This window comes from Oncorhynchus kisutch, linkage group LG8, assembly GCF_002021735.2.
Source record: "Oncorhynchus kisutch isolate 150728-3 linkage group LG8, Okis_V2, whole genome shotgun sequence".
In the NCBI taxonomy this organism is placed as follows: Eukaryota; Metazoa; Chordata; class Actinopteri; order Salmoniformes; family Salmonidae; genus Oncorhynchus; species Oncorhynchus kisutch.
In genome coordinates, this window is record NC_034181.2 from 5,789,127 (window position 1) to 5,814,726 (window position 25,600).

The 25,600-nt window shown below is 51.4% G+C and overlaps 1 protein-coding gene across 1 annotated transcript in view; it reads right to left on the reverse strand.

Moving 5' to 3' along the window:
* tmem175 (transmembrane protein 175) overlaps positions 1-25,600 on the reverse strand; it is a 30,605-nt gene continuing 5,005 nt past the window's right edge. Inside the window, exons 4-11 of the mRNA XM_031829583.1 lie at positions 25,036-25,087; positions 18,629-18,664; positions 12,428-12,511; positions 11,975-12,139; positions 5,848-5,926; positions 3,628-3,763; positions 3,161-3,325; positions 1-2,947 (exon numbers count right to left, since the gene is read on the reverse strand). Of these exons, the coding sequence (XP_031685443.1) occupies positions 2,440-2,947; positions 3,161-3,325; positions 3,628-3,763; positions 5,848-5,926; positions 11,975-12,139; positions 12,428-12,511; positions 18,629-18,664; positions 25,036-25,087 (1,225 nt within the window). The 3' untranslated portion in view covers positions 1-2,439. The remainder of the gene's footprint in view (positions 2,948-3,160; positions 3,326-3,627; positions 3,764-5,847; positions 5,927-11,974; positions 12,140-12,427; positions 12,512-18,628; positions 18,665-25,035; positions 25,088-25,600) is intronic.

Genomic DNA, 25,600 nt, shown 5'->3' on the forward strand with positions numbered 1-25,600 from the left:
CTCTGTGACTTTTTTTTTTATCGGGAAAGAAACGTCACATCCAGAATATTGCAAAGAAAAAACGTGTTTTACATTTCAATATAATGTAACATTGCACATCTATATTAAATAAATCACTGTCTTCAACCATGTCTTTCATTTCATTGTATGTCATACTATGGTTGATTTTAAATGGCCCAGTAATGTAAAATAATTTCTGAAATGAATCTACTCTGAGTACAACATATTGTCTGGACAGATGAGAATGGCTATTCACATTTCTTTTATTTACTTAATTTAAAAATTGTAAATCAAATAAATGTAACCTAGCCTGAGCAGAAACAATGCTACAAAATGGGATGAACTTGGGCTAGGTTGTTTTGAGAGGTCAAGGACACAACGGCTGTTGGCTGTCCCGATACATTTTCTTAAAATGTTGGTCGTGCATCTTGTAGTATGAGCAGTGCTCTACGACGCGATTGGGCAAGGAGTCTGATGCCAATGAGAACGCCGCATGTGAGACGTGAAGAGGGACGCAACAACACGTCCGGTGTGGACCGAGGTGATGGGAGCCTGATTGGTGGAGCTGTGGAGAAAACACAACTGCCTTTTTTTTAAATGAGTGAGTTGGTGTTAAGTGGCCCGATGAACAGCGTTTCATCATTATTTATTCCATTGGTCCTTAATGTGAAATCTCCACGCACCGGGGCCATGCAAAATGAACTCCAATATTACGTCCTTATTCTGTGCCTTCCATCGGGTTCTGCACATTATGTACACTCCAATAAATCAGCTGTTTTTGTTACGGCACTTTTCCCCCCCTATGGCAATGGAGAAAACACTAGGGAATAACAGTGTAACGTGAGCACACACATCCTGGGGTTGAACATGGACGGAATTAAAGATTTGTGAAAAGGGAATTTAAACAAATTTAAATCAGGAAATGTGAGCAATTCCAAGTTACGATTTTAGAAGTATTGTAGCGTATACCCACAGCATAGGGATTTGTATTGTGTAAAATAAGAAGTGCAATATTATGAGCTGACCCAACACATTGTGAGTACATTCCTGTAGACGGTTATTATTATATTATGAACTGAAAAAAGTGAAGTTACCCTGTTGGTCAGATTCATGCTGCTCACTCACTCTTTCATGTTATAGAAAAGAAAAGAAAAAACTGTTTATAGAATGTATAGTCCGTGATTAAACTCGGTCAATATGAGCAGTGTGTGTGTTGGGAAGTGGACATGAATATTCAGAATGAATGAAACCCCAAAATGAACTAGCCTGAAATTCAGTCGGTGCTAACATTTCACTCCTTTGCCTCAGGGGTCACGTTAAATGCACAATTCTGCGTTGTTCACCACTTTTTTTTTTTAACGCATGAGTAAATAAGAATTTGTTCTAAACTGACTTTAAAAAATATATCATTTTTAATGAGATATCTTGTTGCGTTTTGGAAACGCAGTTCTAAAATGCCACTTATTGTCATTTCTGCTCGGCATCAGACTCATTTTGTCCTTCAGTTGCACTTCTCCGCTTGGATGAGAATTCACCAACAGACAGCGCTCTGACTGCGTAGCTACTTTCCTCCGGTACAATGATTAACCCGAAGTAAAACATTAGGAGCTGGCTACATTCTATGATAAACTGAAATCTGATGACCATGCGTCGTTTTAGCAAAAACAAAATACCTTGCTTTTTCATTGTAAGCTCATTTACTTCATTTACTTGAGTGGCTGCTACGCCAAATAGAGTAGCACTTCTGTTGTCATCTGATGAAAATGAAGCTATTTTGTGAATGTGTTGCACTAATGTATTTTCTGTGAAGGAAATCTATAGCTGCACACTCCTGGTCACTATTGTAGCAGACAACAAATAAAATTGACTTTCAATATTAAAACGCAGGTGAAATGGTAAAAAAAAAAGCTGATTTCTGAACTCTTAACAAGACCCCTGTGCCTCAAGCCAAACATGTTTGGAGTGCAAATGTTGACACAAACAGACTAGATTCTCAACGGTAAACAATAAACCATTATTCAAGAAGTCAGATACAAATTATAAAAATGGGAGGGCTGTCAATTACATTGGTTGTACTCTGGCTCAGTGCCATTTCCTTTAACAACCACTTGACTTACCCAACCAATTTGAAAAGAAAATGACTCATCAATACAAAACTGAAATGTGCAGTTCAAATGGAATCGATCTCAAACTCTCCCTTCAGAGGTCAAGACGAGCTGTAGCTACTGTACATCTGTCCGACAGACCACGTCCCCAGTCCCAGAGCCTGTATTCACAAAGCTGATCTAGGATCAGGAACCCACTTGTCCATATAATCTTATTCATTATATACACATTATGATATAACCGTCAAAACTGAGCCTAGATCAGCACTCCTACTCTGCAACATTTGTGAATAAAGACCCGGAGCAAACGGACCATCGAGCTAAATGACAACCACTAAGTGATGATGGTATTGAAGGGCATCCTAGCCTCCTCTTCCTCCTCCTCCAGAGCACTCCTCGTCTCCGGCCCATCTGGGCAGAATATGAGCCGGAGCAGCGTCAACCCGCCTCTGACCAGCAGCCTCAGCAACAAGAAAGCAAACGGCACCGTAATCTCCATCAGGTGGAAAATAGACGCGCTGAATTTACTAAGAATACAGGTGAGGAAGAAGGTCCCCAGGGCCACGCACGGGTACAGCGCCAGCTTGGCCAACATGAAGGCGTGCTCACGGCCGCCGTAACGCACATAAGGGTGTAGCGTCTCGCGTTCGCTGAACAGCGCCGCCACCCAGATGGCAAGCTGGAAGACGCCGGCGAAGAAGATGATGACGCAGCTGATCTGGATGGCCTCCAGCTCGTTGCGGGAGTTACGGGGGAACTCGTGGGTCAGCTGGTAGGCCAAGGGCAGGCCCCCTACGAAGGCCAGAGAGAAGGTGTTGAGGAGGCCCATGAAACGAGTGGTCCTGGATGAAGAGAGAGAGAGAGGTAGGTAAAAAAAAAAAAAAAACATCACGGTCATTGTGAGTAAAACTTTCCCAAATACACAACAGTACAATTCTAATGTACAATACACTCATTTTCTTTACCTTTAATCTAACAACTGCAGATGTTAAAAATATATATTTAAAAAAAGTAAATGTACATTTATTTGATGAATTGAATTCGTTCTATATTACCTGGTGACGTGAAGGAAGAGAGAGTGATGGACAAACCAGAGGAGAGCCACGGTAGCGAAGGAGCCGAAGTAGGCCAGGTACTCTGGACCATAGTTCTGCAGGGCAGCCACCAGACTGCCACCATACTGTTTCTGGACCATCACTGGGTCGGGGACATTGTCCTCACTGAAAGACGAAAGAGATCTTTACCATCATTATTTTACAGGGCCTCCTCCCTGCTTAAATAAACATTTACAAATTATCATCATTTAAATTACAACAATATTCATCTTCCTGCCTGCCCACCCACCTGCCCCCCGACCACCCACCCACCCGCCCCCCGACCACCCACCCACCCGCCCCCCGACCACCTGCCCGTCCGCCAGCCCCGACCACCTGCCCGTCCGCCAGCCCCGACCACCTGCCCGTCCGCCAGCCCCGCCCACCCACCCACCCGCCCGTCCGCCAGCCCAAACAGAAACACTGACCATATGTCTAAGATGAGTAGAGTAGCTACGATGGCAAACACGCCGTCACTGAAGGCCTCCACCCTCTCCTTGCTGAGGGGTTCGTTTGGATGGTACGTATAAAACATCATGGAATCAGGCGTCTCCTCCACCTGGCCTGAGGGGAGGGGTAACCAGCACAGCAACATACTTTTGGTCAAGTAGTGTATGTGGACACCTGCTCGTCAAACATCTCATTCTAAAATCACCGGTATTAATATGGTGATGTAACAGCCTCCACTCTTCTGGGAAGGTTTTTCCACTAGATGTTGGGACATTGCTGCTATAACAGCCTCCACTCTTCTGGGAAGGCTTTCCACTAGATGTTGGGACATTGCTGCTATAACAGCCTCCACTCTTCTGGGAAGGCTTTCCTCTAGATGTTGGGTCATTGCTGCTATAACAACCTCCACTCTTCTGGGAAGGCTTTCCACTAGATGTTGAAACATTGCTGCTATAACAGCCTCCACTCTTCTGGGAAGGTTTTTCCACTAGATGTTGGGACATTGCTGCTATAACAGCCTCCACTCTTCTGGGAAGGCTTTCCACTAGATGTTGGGACATTGCTGCTATAACAGCCTCCACTCTTCTGGGAAGGCTTTCCTCTAGATGTTGGGTCATTGCTGCTATAACAACCTCCACTCTTCTGGGAAGGCTTTCCACTAGATGTTGAAACATTGCTGCTATAACAGCCTCCACTCTTCTGGGAAGGCTTTCCACTAGATGTTGAAACATTGCTGCTATAACAGCCTCCACTCTTCTGGGAAGGCTTTCCACTAGATGTTGGAACATTGCTGCTATAACAGCCTCCACTCTTCTGGGAATGCTTTCCACTAGATGTTGGAACAATGCTGCAGGGACTTGCTTCCATTCAGACACGAGCATTAGTGATGTTGGGCGATTTGGCCTGGCACGCAGTCGGCGTTCCAATTCATCCCAATTGTGTTTGATGGGGTTTAGGTCAGGGTCTGTGCAGGCCAGTCAAGTTCCTCCAGACCGATCTCGACAAACCATTTCTGTATGGATCTAGCTTTGTGCACGGGGGCATTGTCATGATGAAACTGGTTGACTGAAACCCCAAACTGTTGCTACAATGTTGGAAGCACAGAATAGTCTATATTGTATGCTGTAGCGTAAAGACTTCCCTTCACTGGAACTAAGGGGCCCGAACCATGAAAAACAGCCCAAGACCATTATTCCTCCTCCACCAAACTTTACAGTTGTCACTATGCATTGGGACAGGTAGCTACCTCCTGGCATCCGCCAAACCCAGATTCTCTGTCGGACTGCCAGATGGTGAAGCGTGAATCATCACTCCAGAGAACTAGTTTCCACTGCTCCAGAGTCCAATGGCGGCGAGCTTTACACCACTCCAGTCGACACTTGGCATTGTGCATAGTGATCTTAGGCTTGTGTGCGGCTGCTCGGCCATGGAAACCCATTTCAGTTGACTGCGAGGCAGCTTTAGCAGGGCAGAAATTTGACGAACTGACTTGTTTGAAAGGTGGCACCCTATGACAGTGCCACGTTGAAAGTCACGGAGCTCTTCAGTAAGGCCATTCTACTGCCAATGTTTGTCTATGGAGATTGCATGGGTGTGGCTAAAATAGCCGAAACAACTCATTTGAAGGGGTGTCCACATACATACATACACTATACACTATATATACAAAAGTGAAGTCAACATAACACACAGGTGTAGAACAGCAGTCTGGGGGCCTTCTATATTTGGCCTGAACACAACAGATCCAGCAGTCTGGGGGCCTTCTATATTTGGCCTGAACACAACAGATCCAGCAGTCTGGGGGCCTTCTATATTTGGCCTGAACACAACAGATCCAGCAGTCTGGGGGCCTTCTATATTTGGCCTGAACACAACAGATCCAGCAGTCTGGGGGCCTTCTATATTTGGCCTGAACACAACAGATCCAGCAGTCTTGGGGGCCTTCTATATTTGGCCTGAACACAACAGATCCAGCAGTCTGGGGGCCTTCTATATTTGGCCAGAACACAACAGATCTCTTCAACTTACAAATTAAATATATCATGATTTAACGGTAGTTAAAGTCTGTCTGTCTTCATCAATGTACTGTTAGGTTATTTGTTTATACCCAACATTTGACAATCTAAATAATAAATAAAGAATCTCAACCTTATTTCAAACTAAATGTGGCAATTGGCATCCATGTATAACATACTCACCGATAGCTTTGCTGCGGCACCATTTTAGAGACTGGGAGATGTAAGGCAGGAAGATTACGATGGCTAGGATCACATAGGACTGAAAGACAATGGGACAACGTTAGGACTGAAAGACAACGTTACAACTGAAAGACAAGGTTACGGCTGAAAGACAAGGTTAGGGCTGAAAGACAAGGTTAGGACTGAAAGACAACGTTAGGATCACATAGGACTGAAAGACAACGTTAGGACTGAAAGACAACGTTAGGACTGAAAGACAACGTTAGGACTGAAAGACAACGTTAGGACTGAAAGACAACGTTAGGACTGAAAGACAACGTTAGGACTGAAAGACAACGTTAGGACTGAAAGACAACGTTAGGACTGAAAGACAACGTTAGGACTGAAAGACAACGTTAGGACTGAAAGACAACGTTAGGACTGAAAGACAACGTTAGGATCACATAGGACTGAAAGACAACGGGAGAACGTTAGGACTGAAAGACAACGTTGGGACTGAAAGACAACGTTAGGACTGAAAGACAACGTTAGGATCACATAGGACTGAAAGACAATGGGAGAACGTTAGGACTGAAAGACAACGTTACGACTGAAAGACAACGTTACGACTGAAAGACAACGTTACGAATGAAAGACAACGTTACGACTGAAAGACAACGTTACGACTGAAAGACAACGTTACGTTACGACTGAAAGACAACGTTACGACTGAAAGACAACGTTACGTTACGACTGAAAGACAACGTTACGACTGAAAGACAACGTTACGTTACGACTGAAAGACAACGTTACGACTGAAAGACAACGTTAGGATCACATAGGACTGAAAGACAACGTTAGGATCACATAGGACTGAAAGACAACGTTAGGATCACATAGGACTGAAAGACAACGTTAGGATCACATAGGACTGAAAGACAACGTTAGGATCACATAGGACTGAAAGACAACGTTAGGATCACATAGGACTGAAAGACAACGTTAGGATCACATAGGACTGAAAGACAACGTTAGGATCACATAGGACTGAAAGACAACGTTAGGATCACATAGGACTGAAAGACGATGGGAGAACGTTAGGACTGAAAGACAACGTTGGGAGAACATTAGGACTGAAAGACAACGTTAGGACTGAAAGACAACGTTAGGATCACATAAGACTGAAAGAAATTGGGAGAACGTTGGGACTGAAAGACAACGTTGGGACTGAAAGACAACGTTGGGACTGAAAGACAACGTTACGACTGAAAGACAACGTTACGACTGAAAGACAACGTTACGACTGAAAGACAACGTTACGACTGAAAGACAACGTTACGACTGAAAGACAACGTTACGACTGAAAGACAACGTTACGACTGAAAGACAACGTTACGACTGAAAGACAACGTTACGACTGAAAGACAACGTTAGGACTGAAAGACAACGTTAGGACTGAAAGACAACGTTAGGACTGAAAGACAACGTTAGGACTGAAAGACAACGTTAGGACTGAAAGACAACGTTAGGACTGAAAGACAACGTTAGGACTGAAAGACAACGTTAGGATCACATAGGACTGAAAGACAACGGGAGAACGTTAGGACTGAAAGACAACGTTGGGACTGAAAGACAACGTTAGGACTGAAAGACAACGTTAGGACTGAAAGACAACGTTAGGATCACATAGGACTGAAAGACAATGGGAGAACGTTAGGACTGAAAGACAACGTTGGGACTGAAAGACAACGTTACGACTGAAAGACAACGTTACGAATGAAAGACAACGTTACGACTGAAAGACAACGTTACGACTGAAAGACAACGTTAGGATCACATAGGACTGAAAGACAACGTTACGACTGAAAGACAACGTTACGTTACGACTGAAAGACAACGTTACGACTGAAAGACAACGTTACGACTGAAAGACAACGTTAGGATCACATAGGACTGAAAGACAACGTTAGGATCACATAGGACTGAAAGACAACGTTAGGATCACATAGGACTGAAAGACAACGTTAGGATCACATAGGACTGAAAGACAACGTTAGGATCACATAGGACTGAAAGACAACGTTAGGATCACATAGGACTGAAAGACAACGTTAGGATCACATAGGACTGAAAGACAACGTTAGGATCACATAGGACTGAAAGACAACGTTAGGATCACATAGGACTGAAAGACGTTGGGAGAACATTAGGACTGAAAGACAACGTTAGGACTGAAAGACAACGTTAGGACTGAAAGACAACGTTAGGATCACATAAGACTGAAAGAAATTGGGAGAACGTTGGGACTGAAAGACAACGTTGGGACTGAAAGACAACGTTACGACTGAAAGACAACGTTACGACTGAAAGACAACGTTACGACTGAAAGACAACGTTACGACTGAAAGACAACGTTACGACTGAAAGACAACGTTACGACTGAAAGACAACGTTACGACTGAAAGACAACGTTAGGATCACATAGGACTGAAAGACAACGTTACGACTGAAAGACAACGTTACGTTACGACTGAAAGACAACGTTACGTTACGACTGAAAGACAACGTTACGACTGAAAGACAACGTTACGACTGAAAGACAACGTTACGACTGAAAGACAACGTTACGACAACGTTACGACTGAAAGACAACGTTACGACTGAAAGACAACGTTAGGATCACATAGGACTGAAAGACAACGTTAGGATCACATAGGACTGAAAGACGATGGGAGAACGTTAGGACTGAAAGACAACGTTGGGAGAACATTAGGACTGAAAGACAACGTTAGGACTGAAAGAAATTGGGAGAACGTTGGGACTGAAAGACAACGTTGGGACTGAAAGACAACGTTACGACTGAAAGACAACGTTACGACTGAAAGACAACGTTACGACTGAAAGACAACGTTACGACTGAAAGACAACGTTACGACTGAAAGACAACGTTACGACTGAAAGACAACGTTACGACTGAAAGACAACGTTAGGATCACATAGGACTGAAAGACAACGTTAGGATCACATAGGACTGAAAGACAACGTTAGGATCACATAGGACTGAAAGACAACGTTAGGATCACATAGGACTGAAAGACAACGTTAGGATCACATAGGACTGAAAGACAACGTTAGGATCACATAGGACTGAAAGACAACGTTAGGATCACATAGGACTGAAAGACAACGTTAGGATCACATAGGACTGAAAGACAACGTTAGGATCACATAGGACTGAAAGACAACGTTAGGATCACATAGGACTGAAAGACGATGGGAGAACGTTAGGACTGAAAGACAACGTTGGGAGAACATTAGGACTGAAAGACAACGTTAGGACTGAAAGACAACGTTACGACTGAAAGACAACGTTAGGATCACATAGGACTGAAAGACAACGTTAGGATCACATAGGACTGAAAGACAACGTTAGGATCACATAGGACTGAAAGACAACGTTAGGATCACATAGGACTGAAAGACAACGTTAGGATCACATAGGACTGAAAGACAACGTTAGGATCACATAGGACTGAAAGACAACGTTAGGATCACATAGGACTGAAAGACAACGTTAGGATCACATAGGACTGAAAGACGATGGGAGAACGTTAGGACTGAAAGACAACGTTGGGAGAACATTAGGACTGAAAGACAACGTTAGGACTGAAAGACAACGTTAGGACTGAAAGACAACGTTAGGATCACATAAGACTGAAAGAAATTGGGAGAACGTTGGGACTGAAAGACAACGTTGGGACTGAAAGACAACGTTACGACTGAAAGACAACGTTACGACTGAAAGACAACGTTACGACTGAAAGACAACGTTACGACTGAAAGACAACGTTACGACTGAAAGACAACGTTACGACTGAAAGACAACGTTACGACTGAAAGACAACGTTACGACTGAAAGACAACGTTACGACTGAAAGACAACGTTAGGATCACATAGGACTGAAAGACAACGTTACGACTGAAAGACAACGTTACGTTACGACTGAAAGACAACGTTACGTTACGACTGAAAGACAACGTTACGTTACGACTGAAAGACAACGTTACGTTACGACTGAAAGACAACGTTACGACTGAAAGACAACGTTACGACTGAAAGACAACGTTACGACTGAAAGACAACGTTACGACTGAAAGACAACGTTAGGATCACATAGGACTGAAAGACAACGTTAGGATCACATAGGACTGAAAGACGATGGGAGAACGTTAGGACTGAAAGACAACGTTGGGAGAACATTAGGACTGAAAGACAACGTTAGGACTGAAAGAAATTGGGAGAACGTTGGGACTGAAAGACAACGTTGGGACTGAAAGACAACGTTGGGACTGAAAGACAACGTTACGACTGAAAGACAACGTTACGACTGAAAGACAACGTTACGACTGAAAGACAACGTTACGACTGAAAGACAACGTTACGACTGAAAGACAACGTTACGACTGAAAGACAACGTTACGACTGAAAGACAACGTTACGACTGAAAGACAACGTTACGACTGAAAGACAACGTTACGACTGAAAGACAACGTTACGACTGAAAGACAACGTTACGACTGAAAGACAACGTTACGACTGAAAGACAACGTTACGACTGAAAGACAACGTTACGACTGAAAGACAACGTTACGACTGAAAGACAACGTTACGACTGAAAGACAATGGGAGAACGTTAGTAATGACATGGGATTGAAGAGAACATCTTGTTACAAGAGGCTAAGACTGATTGAATTATTACTAAATTAATTATGTTTACAAGCAGACTGTAAAAAAACATTGATAACAGATATCCCACTGGTCAAAAACTGTTTGAATCAAAATGTAAATCAAAACTAGATGTTGAACTGACGAGTGCCCAGTGAGATAAGAGCTAACCGAGATAAAAGATGGTACAGGTTTTAGTGTCATCGCTAGGGGACTATTGAGTGTCAAGTTACACCTCACTGGGGCAATAGTTCTAACAATACTGCCCTACACACCTCACTGGGGCAATAGTTCTAACAATACACACACCTCACTGGGGCAATAGTTCTAACAATACACACACCTCACTGGGGCAATAGTTCTAACAATACACACACCTCACTGGGGCAATAGTTCTAACAATACACACACCTCACTGGGGCAATAGTTCTAACAATACACACACCTCACTGGGGCAATAGTTCTAACAATACACACACCTCACTGGGGCAATAGTTCTAACAATACACACACCTCACTGGGGCAATAGTTCTAACAATACACACACCTCACTGGGGCAATAGTTCTAACAATACACACACCTCACTGGGGCAATAGTTCTAACAATACTGCCCTACACACCTCACTGGGGCAATAGTTCTAACAATACTGCCCTACACACCTCACTGGGGCAATAGTTCGAACAATACACACACCTCACTGGGGCAATAGTTCGAACAATACACACACCTCACTGGGGCAATAGTTCGAACAATACACACACCTCACTGGGGCAATAGTTCTAACAATACACACACCTCACTGGGGCAATAGTTCTAACAATACACACACCTCACTGGGGCAATAGTTCTAACAATACACACACCTCACTGGGGCAATAGTTCTAACAATACACACACCTCACTGGGGCAATAGTTCTAACAATACACACACCTCACTGGGGCAATAGTTCTAACAATACTGCCCTACACACCTCACTGGGGCAATAGTTCTAACATTACTGCCCTACACTCCTCACTGGGGCAATAGTTCTAACAATACACACACCTCACTGGGGCAATAGTTCTAACAATACTGCCCTACACACCTCACTGGGGCAATAGTTCTAACATTACTGCCCTACACTCCTCACTGGGGCAATAGTTCTAACAATACACACACACCTCACTGGGGCAATAGTTCTAACAATACACACACCTCACTGGGGCAATAGTTCTAACAATACTGCCCTACACACCTCACTGGGGCAATAGTTCTAACAATACACACACCTCACTGGGGCAATAGTTCTAACAATACACACACCTCACTGGGGCAATAGTTCTAACAACACACACACACACACCTCACTTTTTAGTCCCAGAGGAGAGAAGAGGAAAAGGGAGAAGCAGAGAAGACGAGAGAAGAAGACGACTGACTTACCATCTGAAAGAAGATGAATGAGAAGATACTGGCGAAGAAGCACATGATGGGGACCCTCATGATGACCTTCAGGATGTGATGTTTATAGAACACCTGGTTCTCCGACACCTGGATCTGGTCGTTGAGCAGGAACGGACGGCTGAAGCCGTACACCACTATAACAGCCTGGGGAGGGAGGGGAGTAGAGGGGAGGGGAGGGGGAGGAAGTAGAGGGGGGGGGGGTAGAGGGAAGTAGGGAAGTAGAGGGGGGGGTGGAAGTAGAGGGGAGGGAGGGAAGTAGAGGGGAAGGAGGGATGTAGAGGGGAGGGTGGTAAGGAGGGAAGTAGAGGGAGGTAAGGAGGGAGGTAAGGGATTCAACCATAGTTTTACTGTGTAATTACACCAAGAAAAACAACATGTAATGATGCGGAAGGTTGCGAGTTAATAAATTACACACACACACCGTATCCTCACCTGAATGAAGCCTAACACCATGACGCAGGCACAGAACAGGAGGATTCCCAAGATGTTCTCAGGAAACGTTGCCATGAGGGAAAACTGCAGAGGAAAACAAATGATGTGTAAAAAGGGACTGTGTTCTTATTGAACAAGTTCAGACAGCAACTCCCCATTTAATCTCTGATGACACATTTCCTACCAGTCAGCCAGTCAGTCAGCCAGCCAGGTAGTCAGTCAGTAGGGCCGGGACCATACCAGTCAGTCAGTAGGGCCGGGACCATACCAGTCAGTCAGCCAGCCAGGTAGTCAGTCAGTAGAGTCGGGACCATACCAGCCAGTCAACCAGTCAGTAGGGCCGGGACCATACCAGCCAGTCAACCAGTCAGTCAGTAGAGTCGGGACCATACCAGCCAGTCAACCAGCCAGTCAGTAGAGCCGGGACCATACCAGCCAGTCAGTCAGTAGAGTCGGGACCATACCAGCCAGTCAACCAGCCAGTCAGTAGAGCCGGGACCATACCAGCCAGTCAGTAGAGCCTGGACCATACCAGCCAGTCAGTAGGGTCGGGACCATACCAGCCAGTCAGTCAGTAGGGCCGGGACCATACCAGCCAGTCAGTCAGTAGGGCCGGGACCATACCAGCCAGTCAGTAGGGCCGGGACCATACCAGTCAGTCAGTAGGGCCGGGACCATACCAGTCAGTCAGTAGGGCCGGGACCATACCAGTCAGTCAGTAGGGCCGGGACCATACCAGCCAGTCAGTAGGGCCGGGACCATACCAGCCAGTCAACCAGTCAGTCAGTAGGGCCGGGGCCATACCAGCCAGTCAGTTGGGCCGGGACCATACCAGCCAGTCAACCAGTCAGTCAGTAGGGTCGGGACCATACCAGCCAGTCAACCAGTCAGTCAGTAGGGCCGGGGCCATACCAGCCAGTCAGTCAGTAGAGCCGGGACCATACCAGCCAGTCAGTAGGGCCGGGACCATACCAGCCAGTCAACCAGTCAGTCAGTAGGGCTGGGACCATACCAGCCAGTCAACCAGTCAGTCAGTAGGGCTGGGACCATACCAGCCAGTCAGTCAGTCAGTAGGGCTGGGACCATACCAGCCAGTCAGTAGGGCCGGGACCATACCAGCCAGTCAGTAGGGCCGGGACCATGTCAACCAGTCAGTCAGTAGCGCTGGGACCATACCAGCCAGTCAACCAGTCAGTCAGTAGAGCCGGGACCATACCAGCCAGTCAACCAGTCAGTCAGTAGAGCCGGGACCATACCAGCCAGTCAACCAGTCAGTCAGTAGGGCCGGGGCCATACCAGCCAGTCAGTAGAGCCGGGACCATACCAGCCAGTAAGTAGAGCCGGGACCATACCAGCCAGTCAGTAGGGCCGGGACCATACCAGCCAGTCAGTAGGGCCGGGACCATACCAGCCAGTCAGTAGGGCCGGGACCATACCAGCCAGTCAGTAGGGCCGGGACCATACCAGCCAGTCAGTAGGGCCGGGACCATACCAGCCAGTCAACCAGTCAGTCAGTAGGGCCGGGACCATACCAGCCAGTCAGTAGGGCCGGAACCATACCAGCCAGTCAGTAGGGCCGGGACCATACCAGCCAGTCAACCAGTCAGTCAGTAGGGCCGGGACCATACCAGCCAGTCAGTAGGGCCGGGACCATACCAGCCAGTCAACCAGTCAGTCAGTAGGGCCGGGACCATACCAGCCAGTCAACCAGTCAGTCAGTAGAGCCGGGACCATACCAGCCAGTCAACCAGTCAGTCAGTGGGGCCGGGACCATACCAGCCAGTCAACCAGTCAGTCAGTGGGGCCGGGACCATACCAGCCAGTCAACCAGTCAGTCAGTGGGGCCGGGACCATACCAGCCAGTCAACCAGTCAGTCAGTAGGGCCGGGACCATACCAGCCAGTCAGTCAGTAGGGCTGGGACCATACCAGCCAGTCAACCAGTCAGTCAGTAGGGCTGGGACCATACCAGCCAGTCAACCAGTCAGTCAGTAGGGCTGGGACCATACCAGCCAGTCAGTAGGGCCGGGACCATACCAGCCAGTCAACCAGTCAGTCAGTAGGGCTGGGACCATACCAGCCAGTCAACCAGTCAGTCAGTAGAGCCGGGACATACCAGCCAGTCAACCAGTCAGTCAGTAGAGCCGGGACCATACCAGCCAGTCAGTCAGTAGGGCCGGGGCCATACCAGCCAGTCAGTAGAGCCGGGACCATACCAGCCAGTAAGTAGAGCCGGGACCATACCAGCCAGTCAGTAGGGCCGGGACCATACCAGCCAGTCAGTAGGGCCGGGACCATACCAGCCAGTCAACCAGTCAGTCAGTAGGGCCGGGACCATACCAGCCAGTCAGTAGAGCCGGTACCATACCAGCCAGTCAACCAGTCAGTCAGTAGGGCCGGGACCATACCAGCCAGTCAGTAGGGCCGGGACCATACCAGCCAGTCAACCAGTCAGTCAGTAGGGCCGGGACCATACCAGCCAGTCAGTAGGGCCGGGACCATACCAGCCAGTCAGTAGAGCCGGGACCATACCAGCCAGTCAACCAGTCAGTCAGTAGAGCCGGGACCATACCAGCCAGTCAACCAGTCAGTCAGTAGGGCCGGGACCATACCAGCCAGTCAACCAGTCAGTCAGTAGAGCCGGGACCATACCAGCCAGTGAACCAGTCAGTCAGTAGGGCCGGGACCATACCAGCCAGTCAACCAGTCAGTCAGTAGAGCCGGGACCATACCAGCCAGTCAACCAGTCAGTCAGTAGGGCCGGGACCATACCAGCCAGTCAGTAGGGCCGGGACCATACCAGCCAGTCAGTAGGGCCGGGACCATACCAGCCAGTCAGTAGGGCCGGGACCATACCAGCCAGTCAACCAGTCAGTCAGTAGGGCCGGGACCATACCAGCCAGTCAGTAGGGCCGGAACCATACCAGCCAGTCAGTAGGGCCGGGACCATACCAGCCAGTCAACCAGTCAGTCAGTAGGGCCGGGACCATACCAGCCAGTCAGTAGGGCCGGGACCATACCAGCCAGTCAACCAGTCAGTCAGTAGGGCCGGGACCATACCAGCCAGTCAACCAGTCAGTCAGTAGAGCCGGGACCATACCAGCCAGTCAACCAGTCAGTCAGTGGGGCCGGGACCATACCAGCCAGTCAACCAGTCAGTCAGTGGGGCCGGGACCATACCAGCCAGTCAACCAGTCAGTCAGTGGGGCCGGGACCATACCAGCCAGTCAACCAGTCAGTCAGTGGGGCCGGGACCATACCAGCCAGTCAGTCAGTAGGGCTGGGACCATACCAGCCAGTCAACCAGTCAGTCAGTAGGGCTGGGACCATACCAGCCAGTCAACCAGTCAGTCAGTAGGGCTGGGACCATACCAGCCAGTCAGTAGGGCCGGGACCATACCAGCCAGTCAACCAGTCAGTCAGTAGGGCTGGGACCATACCAGCCAGTCAACCAGTCAGTCAGTAGAGCCGGGACATACCAGCCAGTCAACCAGTCAGTCAGTAGAGCCGGGACCATACCAGCCAGTCAGTCAGTAGGGCCGGGGCCATACCAGCCAGTCAGTAGAGCCGGGACCATACCAGCCAGTCAGTAGGGCCGGGACCATACCAGCCAGTCAGTAGGGCCGGGACCATACCAGCCAGTCAACCAGTCAGTCAGTAGGGCCGGGACCATACCAGCCAGTCAGTAGAGCCGGTACCATACCAGCCAGTCAACCAGTCAGTCAGTAGGGCCGGGACCATACCAGCCAGTCAGTAGGGCCGGGACCATACCAGCCAGTCAACCAGTCAGTCAGTAGGGCCGGGACCATACCAGCCAGTCAGTAGGGCCGGGACCATACCAGCCAGTCAGTAGAGCCGGGACCATACCAGCCAGTCAACCAGTCAGTCAGTAGAGCCGGGACCATACCAGCCAGTCAACCAGTCAGTCAGTAGAGCCGGGACCATACCAGCCAGTCAACCAGTCAGTCAGTACGGCCGGGACCATACCAGCCAGTCAACCAGTCAGTCAGTAGAGCCGGGACCATACCAGCCAGTCAACCAGTCAGTCAGTAGGGCCGGGACCATACCAGCCAGTCAACCAGTCAGTCAGTAGAGCCGGGACCATACCAGCCAGTCAACCAGTCAGTCAGTAGGGCCGGGACCATACCAGCCAGTCAACCAGTCAGTCAGTAGGGCCGGGACCATACCAGCCAGTCAACCAGCCAGTCAGTAGGGCCGGGACCATACCAGCCAGTCAACCAGTCAGTCAGTAGGGCTGGGACCATACCAGTCAACCAGTCAGTCAGTCGAGCCGGGACCATACCAGCCAGTCAACCAGTCAGTCAGTAGAGCCGGGACCATACCAGCCAGTGAACCAGTCAGTCAGTAGAGCCGGGACCATACCAGCCAGTCAACCAGTCATTCAGTAGAGCTGGGACCATACCAGCCAGTCAACCAGTCAGGCAGTAGGGACGGGACCATACCAGTCAGTCAGTAGAGCCGGGACCATACCAGCCAGTCAGTAGAGCCGGGACCATACCAGCCAGTCAGTAGAGCCGGGACCATACCAGTCAGTCAGTAGAGCCGGGACCATACCAGCCAGGCAGTAGGGCCGGGACCATGCCAGTCAGTCAGTAGGGTCGGGACCATACCAGCCAGTCAACCAGTCAGTCAGTAGGGCCGGGACCATACCAGCCAGTCAACCAGTCAGTCAGTAGGGCCGGGACCATACCAGCCAGTCAGTAGGGCCGGGACCATACCAGCCAGTCAGTAGGGCCGGGACCATACCAGCCAGTCAGTAGGGCCGGGACCATACCAGCCAGTCAACCAGTCAGTCAGTAGGGCCGGGACCATACCAGCCAGTCAGTAGGGCCGGGACCATACCAGCCAGTCAGTAGGGCCGGGACCATACCAGCCAGTCAACCAGCCAGTCAGTAGAGCCGGGACCATACCAGCCAGTCAACCAGTCAGTCAGTAGAGCCGGGACCATACCAGCCAGTCAACCAGTCAGTCAGTAGAGCCGGGACCATACCAGCCAGTCAACCAGTCAGTCAGTAGAGCCGGGACCATACCAGCCAGTCAACCAGTCAGTCAGTAGGGCCGGGACCATACCAGTCAGTCAGTAGAGCCGGGACCATACCAGCCAGTCAGTAGAGCCGGGACCATACCAGTCAGTCAGTAGAGCCGGGACCATACCAGTCAGTCAGTAGGGTCGGGACCATACCAGCCAGTCAACCAGCCAGTCAGTAGGGCCGGGACCATACCAGCCAGTCAGTAGGGCCGGGACCATACCAGCCAGGCAGTAGGGCCGGGACCATACCAGCCAGTCAACCAGTCAGTCAGTAGGGCCGGGACCATACCAGCCAGTCAACCAGTCAGTCAGTAGGGCCGGGACCATACCAGTCAGTCAACCAGTCAGTCAGTAGAGCCGGGACCATACCAGCCACTCAGTCAGTCAGTAGAGCCGGGACCATACCAGCCAGTCAACCAGTCAGTCAGTAGAGCCGGGACCATACCAGCCAGTCAACCAGTCAGTCAGTAGAGCCGGGACCATACCAGCCAGTCAACCAGTCAGTCAGTAGAGCCGGGACCATACCAGCCAGTCAACCAGTCAGTCAGTAGGGCCGGGACCATACCAGCCAGTCAGTAGGGCCGGGACCATACCAGCCAGTCAGTAGGGCCGGGACCATACCAGCCAGTCAGTAGGGCCGGGACCATACCAGCCAGTCAGTCGGGCCGGGACCATACCAGTCAGTCAGTCGGGCCGGGACCATACCAGTCAGTCAGTAGGGCCGGGACCATACCAGCCAGTCAACCAGTCAGTCAGTAGGGCCGGGACCATACCAGCCAGTCAGTAGGGCCGGGACCATACCAGTCAGTCAGTAGGGCCGGGACCATACCAGCCAGTCAGTAGGGCCGGGACCATACCAGTATCACGATACAAAGCAGATGTAACTTGTTTAAGGAAAAACGGCCTTAATGTTGGTAACAAACACGCTGTCATCCACAATTACATGTCTTTATTATCCAGGCTACACACAATATATATTACATACTAATATATATTACATACTAATATATATTACATACTAATATATATTACATACTAAAAGGACCAACGAGTTGTCTGCTTCATGTTTTTTGCTATGGTCTCGGCCCTATCGGTCAGTCAGTGTAAAGTTCACATCCCCCCCCTGACTGATCTAACATGATTCAGACTCACCGTGTACGGCAGAAAGGTGATCAACATCATACAAGCCTAGAAGAGAAAAAGGGAAGGTTTAGACCACAGTAAAACACATGGCTTCACTACATGGTGAATCATCGTTACAATGACAGAAGTGAAACTGTTTTAGTGAGTTATTAAATGAAAGGACATGTCCTATATCCTGACCAACTGGCCCAGTGCTTTGATGCTGTATCCTGACCAACTGGCCCAGTGCTTTGATGCTGTATCCTGACCAACTGGCCCAGTGCTTTGATGCTATATCCTGACCAACTGGCCCAGTGCTTTGATGCTGCATCCTGACCAACTGGCCCAGTGCTTTGATGCTGTATCCTGACCAACTGGCCCAGTGCTTTGATGCTGCATCCTGACCAACTGGCCCAGTGCTTTGATGCTGCATCCTGACCAACTGGCCCAGTGCTTTGATGCTGTATCCTGACCAACTGGCCCAGTGCTTTGATGCTGTATCCTGACCAACTGGCCCAGTGCTTTGATGCTTTATCCTGACCAACTGGCCCAGTGCTTTGATGCTATATCCTGATCAACTGGCCCAGTGCTTTGATGCTGCATCCTGACCAACTGGCCCAGTGCTTTGATGCTATATCCTGACCAACTGGCCCAGTGCTTTGATGCTGCATCCTGACCCAACTGGCCCAGTGCTTTGATGCTGCATCCTGACCAACTGGCCCAGTGCTTTGATGCTACATCCTGACCAACTGGCCCAGTGCTTTGATGCTACATCCTGACCAACTGGCACACAATATAAGAGAGGTATATTGAGCCATTATGTGTTGTGATGTACTGTGATCCAGGGTGATGTGGTGTGCTGCAGGGTGGTGTGCTGTGCTGCAGGGTGGTGTGGTGTGGTGTGCTGCAGGGTGGTGTGGTGTGCTGCAGGGTGGTGTGGTGTGGTGTGCTGCAGGGTGGTGTGGTGTGCTGCAGGGTGGTGTGGTGTGGTGTGCTGCAGGGTGGTGTGGTGTGGTGCAGGGTGGTGTGGTGTGCTGCAGGGTGGTGTGGTGTGCTGCAGGGTGGTGTGGTGTGGTGTGCTGCAGGGTGGTGTGGTGTGGTGTGCTGCAGGGTGGTGTGGTGCAGGGTGGTGTGGTGTGGTGTGGTGCAGGGTGGTGTGGTGCAGGGTGGTGTGGTGCGGTGCAGGGTGGTGTGCTGCAGGGTGGTGTGGTGTGCTGCAGGGTGGTGTGGTGTGCTGCAGGGTGGTGTGGTATGGTGTGGTGTGCTGCAGGGTGGTGTGGTGTGCTGCATGGTGGTGTGGTGTGGTGTGCTGCAGGGTGGTGTGGTGTGCTGCATGGTGGTGTGGTGTGGTGCAGGGTGGTGTGGTGCGGTGTGGTGCAGGGTGGTGTGGTGCGCTGCAGGGTGGTGTGGTGCAGAGTGGTGTGCTGTGCTGCAGGGTGGTGTGGTGTGGTGCAGGGTGGTGTGATGTGTGGTGTGCTGCAGGGTGGTGTGGTGTGGTGTGGTGCAGGGTGGTGTGGTGTGGTGCAGGGTGGTGTGGTGTGGTGTGGTGCAGGGTGGTGTGGTGCGGTGCAGGGTGGTGTGGTGCGGTGCAGGGTGGTGTGGTGTGGTGCAGGGTGGTGTGGTGTGGTGTGCTGCAGGGTGGTGTGGTGTGGTGTGCTGCAGGGTGGTGTGGTGTGCTGCAGGGTGGTGTGGTATGGTGTGGTGTGCTGCAGGGTGGTGTGGTGTGCTGCATGGTGGTGTGGTGTGGTGTGCTGCAGGGTGGTGTGGTGTGCTGCATGGTGGTGTGGTGTGGTGTGCTGCAGGGTGGTGTGGTGTGCTGCATGGTGGTGTGGTGTGGTGCAGGGTGGTGTGGTGCGCTGCAGGGTGGTGTGGTGTGCTGTGCTGCAGGGTGGTGTGTGTGGTGCAGGGTGGTGTGGTGTGCTGTGCTGCAGGGTGGTGTGGTGTGTGGTGTGCTGCAGGGTGGTGTGATGTGTGGTGTGCTGCAGGGTGGTGTGATGTGTGGGTGTGCTGCAGGGTGGTGTGATGTGTGGTGTGCTGCAGGGTGGTGTGATGTGTGGTGTGCTGCAGGGTGGTGTGATGTGTGGTGTAGGGTGGTGTGATGTGTGCTGCAGGGTGGTGTGATGTGTGGTGTGCTGCAGGGTGGTGTGGTGTGCTGCAGGGTGGTGTGGTGTGCTGCAGGGTGGTGTGGTGTGGTGTGCTGCAGGGTGGTGTGGTGTGGTGTGCTGCAGGGTGGTGTGGTGTGCTGCAGGGTGGTGTGGTGTGCTGCAGGGTGGTGTGGTGTGCTGCAGGTGGTGTGGTGTGCTGCAGGGTGGTGTGGTGTGGTGTGCTGCAGGGTGGTGTGGTGTGGTGTGCTGCAGGGTGGGGTGGTGTGGTGTGCTGCAGGGTGGTGTGGTGTGGTGTGCTGCAGGGTGGTGCGGTGTGCTGCAGGGTGGTGTGGTGTGCTGCAGGGTGGTGTGGTGTGGTGTGCTGCAGGGTGGTGTGGTGTGCTGCAGGGTATGAGGTGTGGTGCAGGGTGGTGTGGTGTGGTGCAGGGTGGTGACAAGAGAAAAAGGGAAGGTTTAGACCACAGTAAAACACATGGCTTCACTACATGGTGAATCATACCACCGTTACAATGACAGAAGTGAAACTGTTTTAGTGAGTTATTAAATGAAAGGACATGTCCTATATCCTGACCAACTGGCCCAGTGCTTTGATGCTGTATCCTGACCAACTGGCCCAGTGCTTTGATGCTGTATCCTGACCAACTGGCCCAGTGCTTTGATGCTATATCCTGACCAACTGGCCAGTGCTTTGATGCTGCATCCTGACCAACTGGCCCAGTGCTTTGATGCTGTATCCTGACCAACTGGCCCAGTGCTTTGATGCTATATCCTGATCAACTGTGTGTGCAGGGTGGTGTGGTGTGCTGCAGGGTGGTGTGGTGTGCTGCAGGGTGGTGTGGTGTGCTGCAGGGTGGTGTGGTGCGGTGTGGTGTGCTGCAGGGTGGTGTGGTGTGCTGCAGGGTGGTGTGGTGTGGTGTGCTGCAGGGTGGTGTGGGTGTGGTGTGCTGCAGGGTGGTGTGGTGTGGTGTGCTGCAGGGTGGTGTGGTGTGGGTGTGCTGCAGGGTGGTGCGGTGTGCTGCAGGGGTGGTGCGGTGTGCTGCAGGGTGGTGTGGTGTGCTGCAGGGTGGTGTGGTGTGGTGTGCTGCAGGGTGGTGTGCTGCAGGGTGGTGTGGTGTGCTGCAGGGTTATGAGGTGTGGTGCAGGGTGGTGTGGTGTGCTGCAGGGTGGTGAAAAGAGAAAAAGGGAAGGTTTAGACCACAGTAAAACACATGGCTTCACTACATGGTGAATCATACCACCGTTACAATGACAGAAGTGAAACTGTTTTAGTGAGTTATTAAATGAAAGGACATGTCCTATATCCTGACCAACTGGCCCAGTGCTTTGATGCTGTATCCTGACCAACTGGCCCAGTGCTTTGATGCTGTATCCTGACCAACTGGCCCAGTGCTTTGATGCTATATCCTGACCAACTGGCCCAGTGCTTTGATGCTGCATCCTGACCAACTGGCCCAGTGCTTTGATGCTGTATCCTGACCAACTGGCCCAGTGCTTTGATGCTGTATCCTGACCAACTGGCCCAGTGCTTTGATGCTGCATCCTGACCAACTGGCCCTGTGCTTTGATGCTGTATCCTGACCAACTGGCCCAGTGCTTTGATGCTGTATCCTGACCAACTGGCCCAGTGCTTTGATGCTGTATCCTGACCAACTGGCCCAGTGCTTTGGATGCTGTATCCTGACCAACTGGCCCAGTGCTTTGATGCTGTATCCTGACCAACTGGCCCAGTGCTTTGATGCTGTATCCTGACCAACTGGCCCAGTGCTTTGATGCTGCATCCTGACCAACTGGCCCAGTGCTTTGATGCTATATCCTGACCAACTGGCCCAGTGCTTTGATGCTGCATCCTGACCAACTGGCCCAGTGCTTTGATGCTGCATCCTGACCAACTGGCCCAGTGCTTTGATGCTACATCCTGACCAACTGGCCCAGTGCTTTGATGCTACATCCTGACCAACTGGCACACAATATAAGAGAGGTATATTGAGCCATTATGTGTTGTGATGTACTGTGATCCAGGGTGATGTGGTGTGCTGCAGGGTGGTGTGGTGTGCTGCATGTGGTGCGGTGTGGTGTGCTGCAGGGTGGTGTGGTGTGCTGCAGGGTGGTGTGGTGTGGTGTGCTGCAGGGTGGTGTGGTGTGGTGTGCTGCAGGGTGGTGTGGTGTGCTGCAGGGTGGTGTGGTGTGCTGCAGGGTGGTGTGGTGTGCTGCAGGGTGGTGTGGTGTGCTGCAGGGTGGTGTGGTGTGCTGCAGGGTGGTGTGGTGTGCTGCAGGGTGGTGTGGTGTGCTGCAGGGTGGTGTGGTGTGCTGCAGGGTGGTGTGGTGTGCTGCAGGGTGGTGTGATGTGTGGTGTGCTGCAGGGTGGTGTGGTGTGGTGCAGGGTGGTGTGATGTGTGGTGTGCTGCAGGGTGGTGTGGTGTGCTGCAGGTGGTGTGGTGTGTGGTGTGCTGCAGGGTGGTGTGGTGTGCTGCAGGGTGGTGTGGTGTGCTGCAGGGTGGTGTGGTGTGCTGCAGGGGTGGTGTGGTGTGGTGTGGTGTGCTGCAGGGTGGTGTGGTGTGCTGCAGGGCGGTGTGGTGCGGTGTGGTGTGCTGCAGGGTGGTGTGGTGTGGTGTGCTGCAGGGTGGTGTGGTGTGCTGCAGGGGTGGTGTGGTGTGCTGCAGGGTGGTGTGGTGTGGTGTGCTGCAGGGTGGTGTGGTGTGCTGCAGGGTGGTGTGGTGTGCTGCAGGGTGGTGTGGTGTGGTGTGCTGCAGGGTGGTGTGGTGTGCTGTGCTGCAGGGTGGTGTGGTGTGCTGCAGGGTGGTGTGATGTGTGGTGTGCTGCAGGGTGGTGTGGTGTGGTGCAGGGTGGTGTGATGTGTGGTGTGCTGCAGGGTGGTGTGGTGTGCTGCAGGGTGGTGTGGTGTGTGGTGTGCTGCAGGGTGGTGTGGTGTGCTGCAGGGTGGTGTGGTGTGCTGCAGGGTGGTGTGGTGTGGCTGCGGTGGGGTGGTGTGGTGTGGTGTGGTGTGCTGCAGGGTGGTGTGGTGTGCTGCAGGGCGGTGTGGTGCGGTGTGGTGTGCTGCAGGGTGGTGTGGTGTTGTGTGCTGCAGGGTGGTGTGGTGTGCTGCAGGGTGGTGTGGTGTGCTGCAGGGTGGTGTGGTGTGCTGCAGGTGGTGTGGTGTGCTGCAGGGTGGTGTGGTGTGGTGTGCTGCAGGGTGGTGTGGTGTGGTGTGCTGCAGGGTGGTGTGGTGTGGTGTGCTGCAGGGTGGTGTGGTGTGGTGTGCTGCAGGTGGTGTGGTGTGGTGTGCTGCAGGGTGGTGTGGTGTGGTGTGCTGCAGGGTGGTGTGGTGTGGTGTGCTGCAGGGTGGTGTGGGTGTGCTGCAGGGTGGTATGGTGTGCTGCAGGGTGGTGTGGTGTGCTGCAGGGTGGTGTGGTGTGCTGTGCTGCAGGGTGGTGTGGTGTGCTGCAGGGTGGTGTGATGTGTGGCGTGCTGCAGGGTGGTGTGGTGTGGTGGTGTGCTGCAGGGTGGTGTGGTGTGCTGCATGGTGGTGTGGTGTGCTGCATGGTGGTGTGGTGTGCTGCAGGGTGGTGTGGTGTGCTGCAGGGTGGTGTGGTGTGCTGCAGGGTGGTGTGGTGTGCTGCAGGGCGGTGTGGTGTTGCTGCAGGGCGGTGTGGTGCGGTGTGGTGTGCTGCAGGGTGGGTGTGGTGTGCTGCAGGGTGGTGTGGTGTGCTGCAGGGTGGTGTGGTGTGCTGCAGGGTGGTGTGGTGTGCTGCAGGGGTGGTGTGGTGTGGTGTGCTGCAGGGTGGTGTGGTGTGGTGTGCTGCAGGGTGGTGTGGTGTGGTGTGCTGCAGGGTGGTGTGGTGTGGTGTGCTGCAGGGGTGGTGTGGTGTGGTGTGCTGCAGGGTGGTGTGGTGTGGTGTGCTGCAGGGTGGTGTGGTGTGGTGGTGGTGTGCAGGGTGGTGGTGTGCTGCAGGGTGGTGTGGTGTGGTGTTGCTGCAGGGTGGTGTGGTGTGGTGTGCTGCAGGGTGGTGTGGTGTGCTGCAGGGTGGTGTGGTGTGCTGCAGGGTGGTGTGGTGTGCTGTGCTGCAGGGTGGTGTGGTGTGCTGTGCTGCAGGGTGGTGTGGTGTGCTGTGCTGCAGGGTGGTGTGGTGTGCTGTGCTGCAGGGTGGTGTGGTGTGCTGTGCTGCAGGGTGGTGTGGTGTGCTGTGCTGCAGGGTGGTGTGGTGTAGGGTGGTGTGATGTGTGGTGTGCTGCAGGGTGGAGTGGTGTGCTGCAGGGTGGTGTGATGTGTGGCGTGCTGCAGGGTGGTGTGGTGTGCTGCAGGGTGGTGTGGTTTTGAGAACCAGTAGTTCTTACTAGGTTGAGAAGTGCAAGGCAGTCATCAATACGTTCAATGACTTGAAATAACCTGTAAAAACACAGAGAGAAAGAAAGACCATCAGTGCATCTCTGAATGGTCAAACATGATACTATTTAACGCGGCAGTCAGTGCTTCCTTCCTTACTTTAAGTTAGGAAGCTGAATACAACAGGTGTAGTAGACCTCACGGTGAAATGCCGAATACAACAGGTGTAGTAGACCTCACGGTGAAATGCCGAATACAACAGGTGTAGTAGACCTCACGGTGAAATGCCGAATACAACAGGTGTAGTAGACCTCACGGTGAAATGCCGAATACAACAAGTGTAGTAGACCTCACGGTGAAATGCCGAATACAACAGGTGTAGTAGACCTCACGGTGAAATGCCGAATACAACAGGTGTAGTAGACCTCACGGTGAAATGCCGAATACAACAGGTGTAGTAGACCTCACGGTGAAATGCCGAATACAACAGGTGTAGTAGACCTCACGGTGAAATGCCGAATACAACAGGTGTAGTAGACCTCACAGTGAAATGCTGAATACAACAGGTGTAGTAGA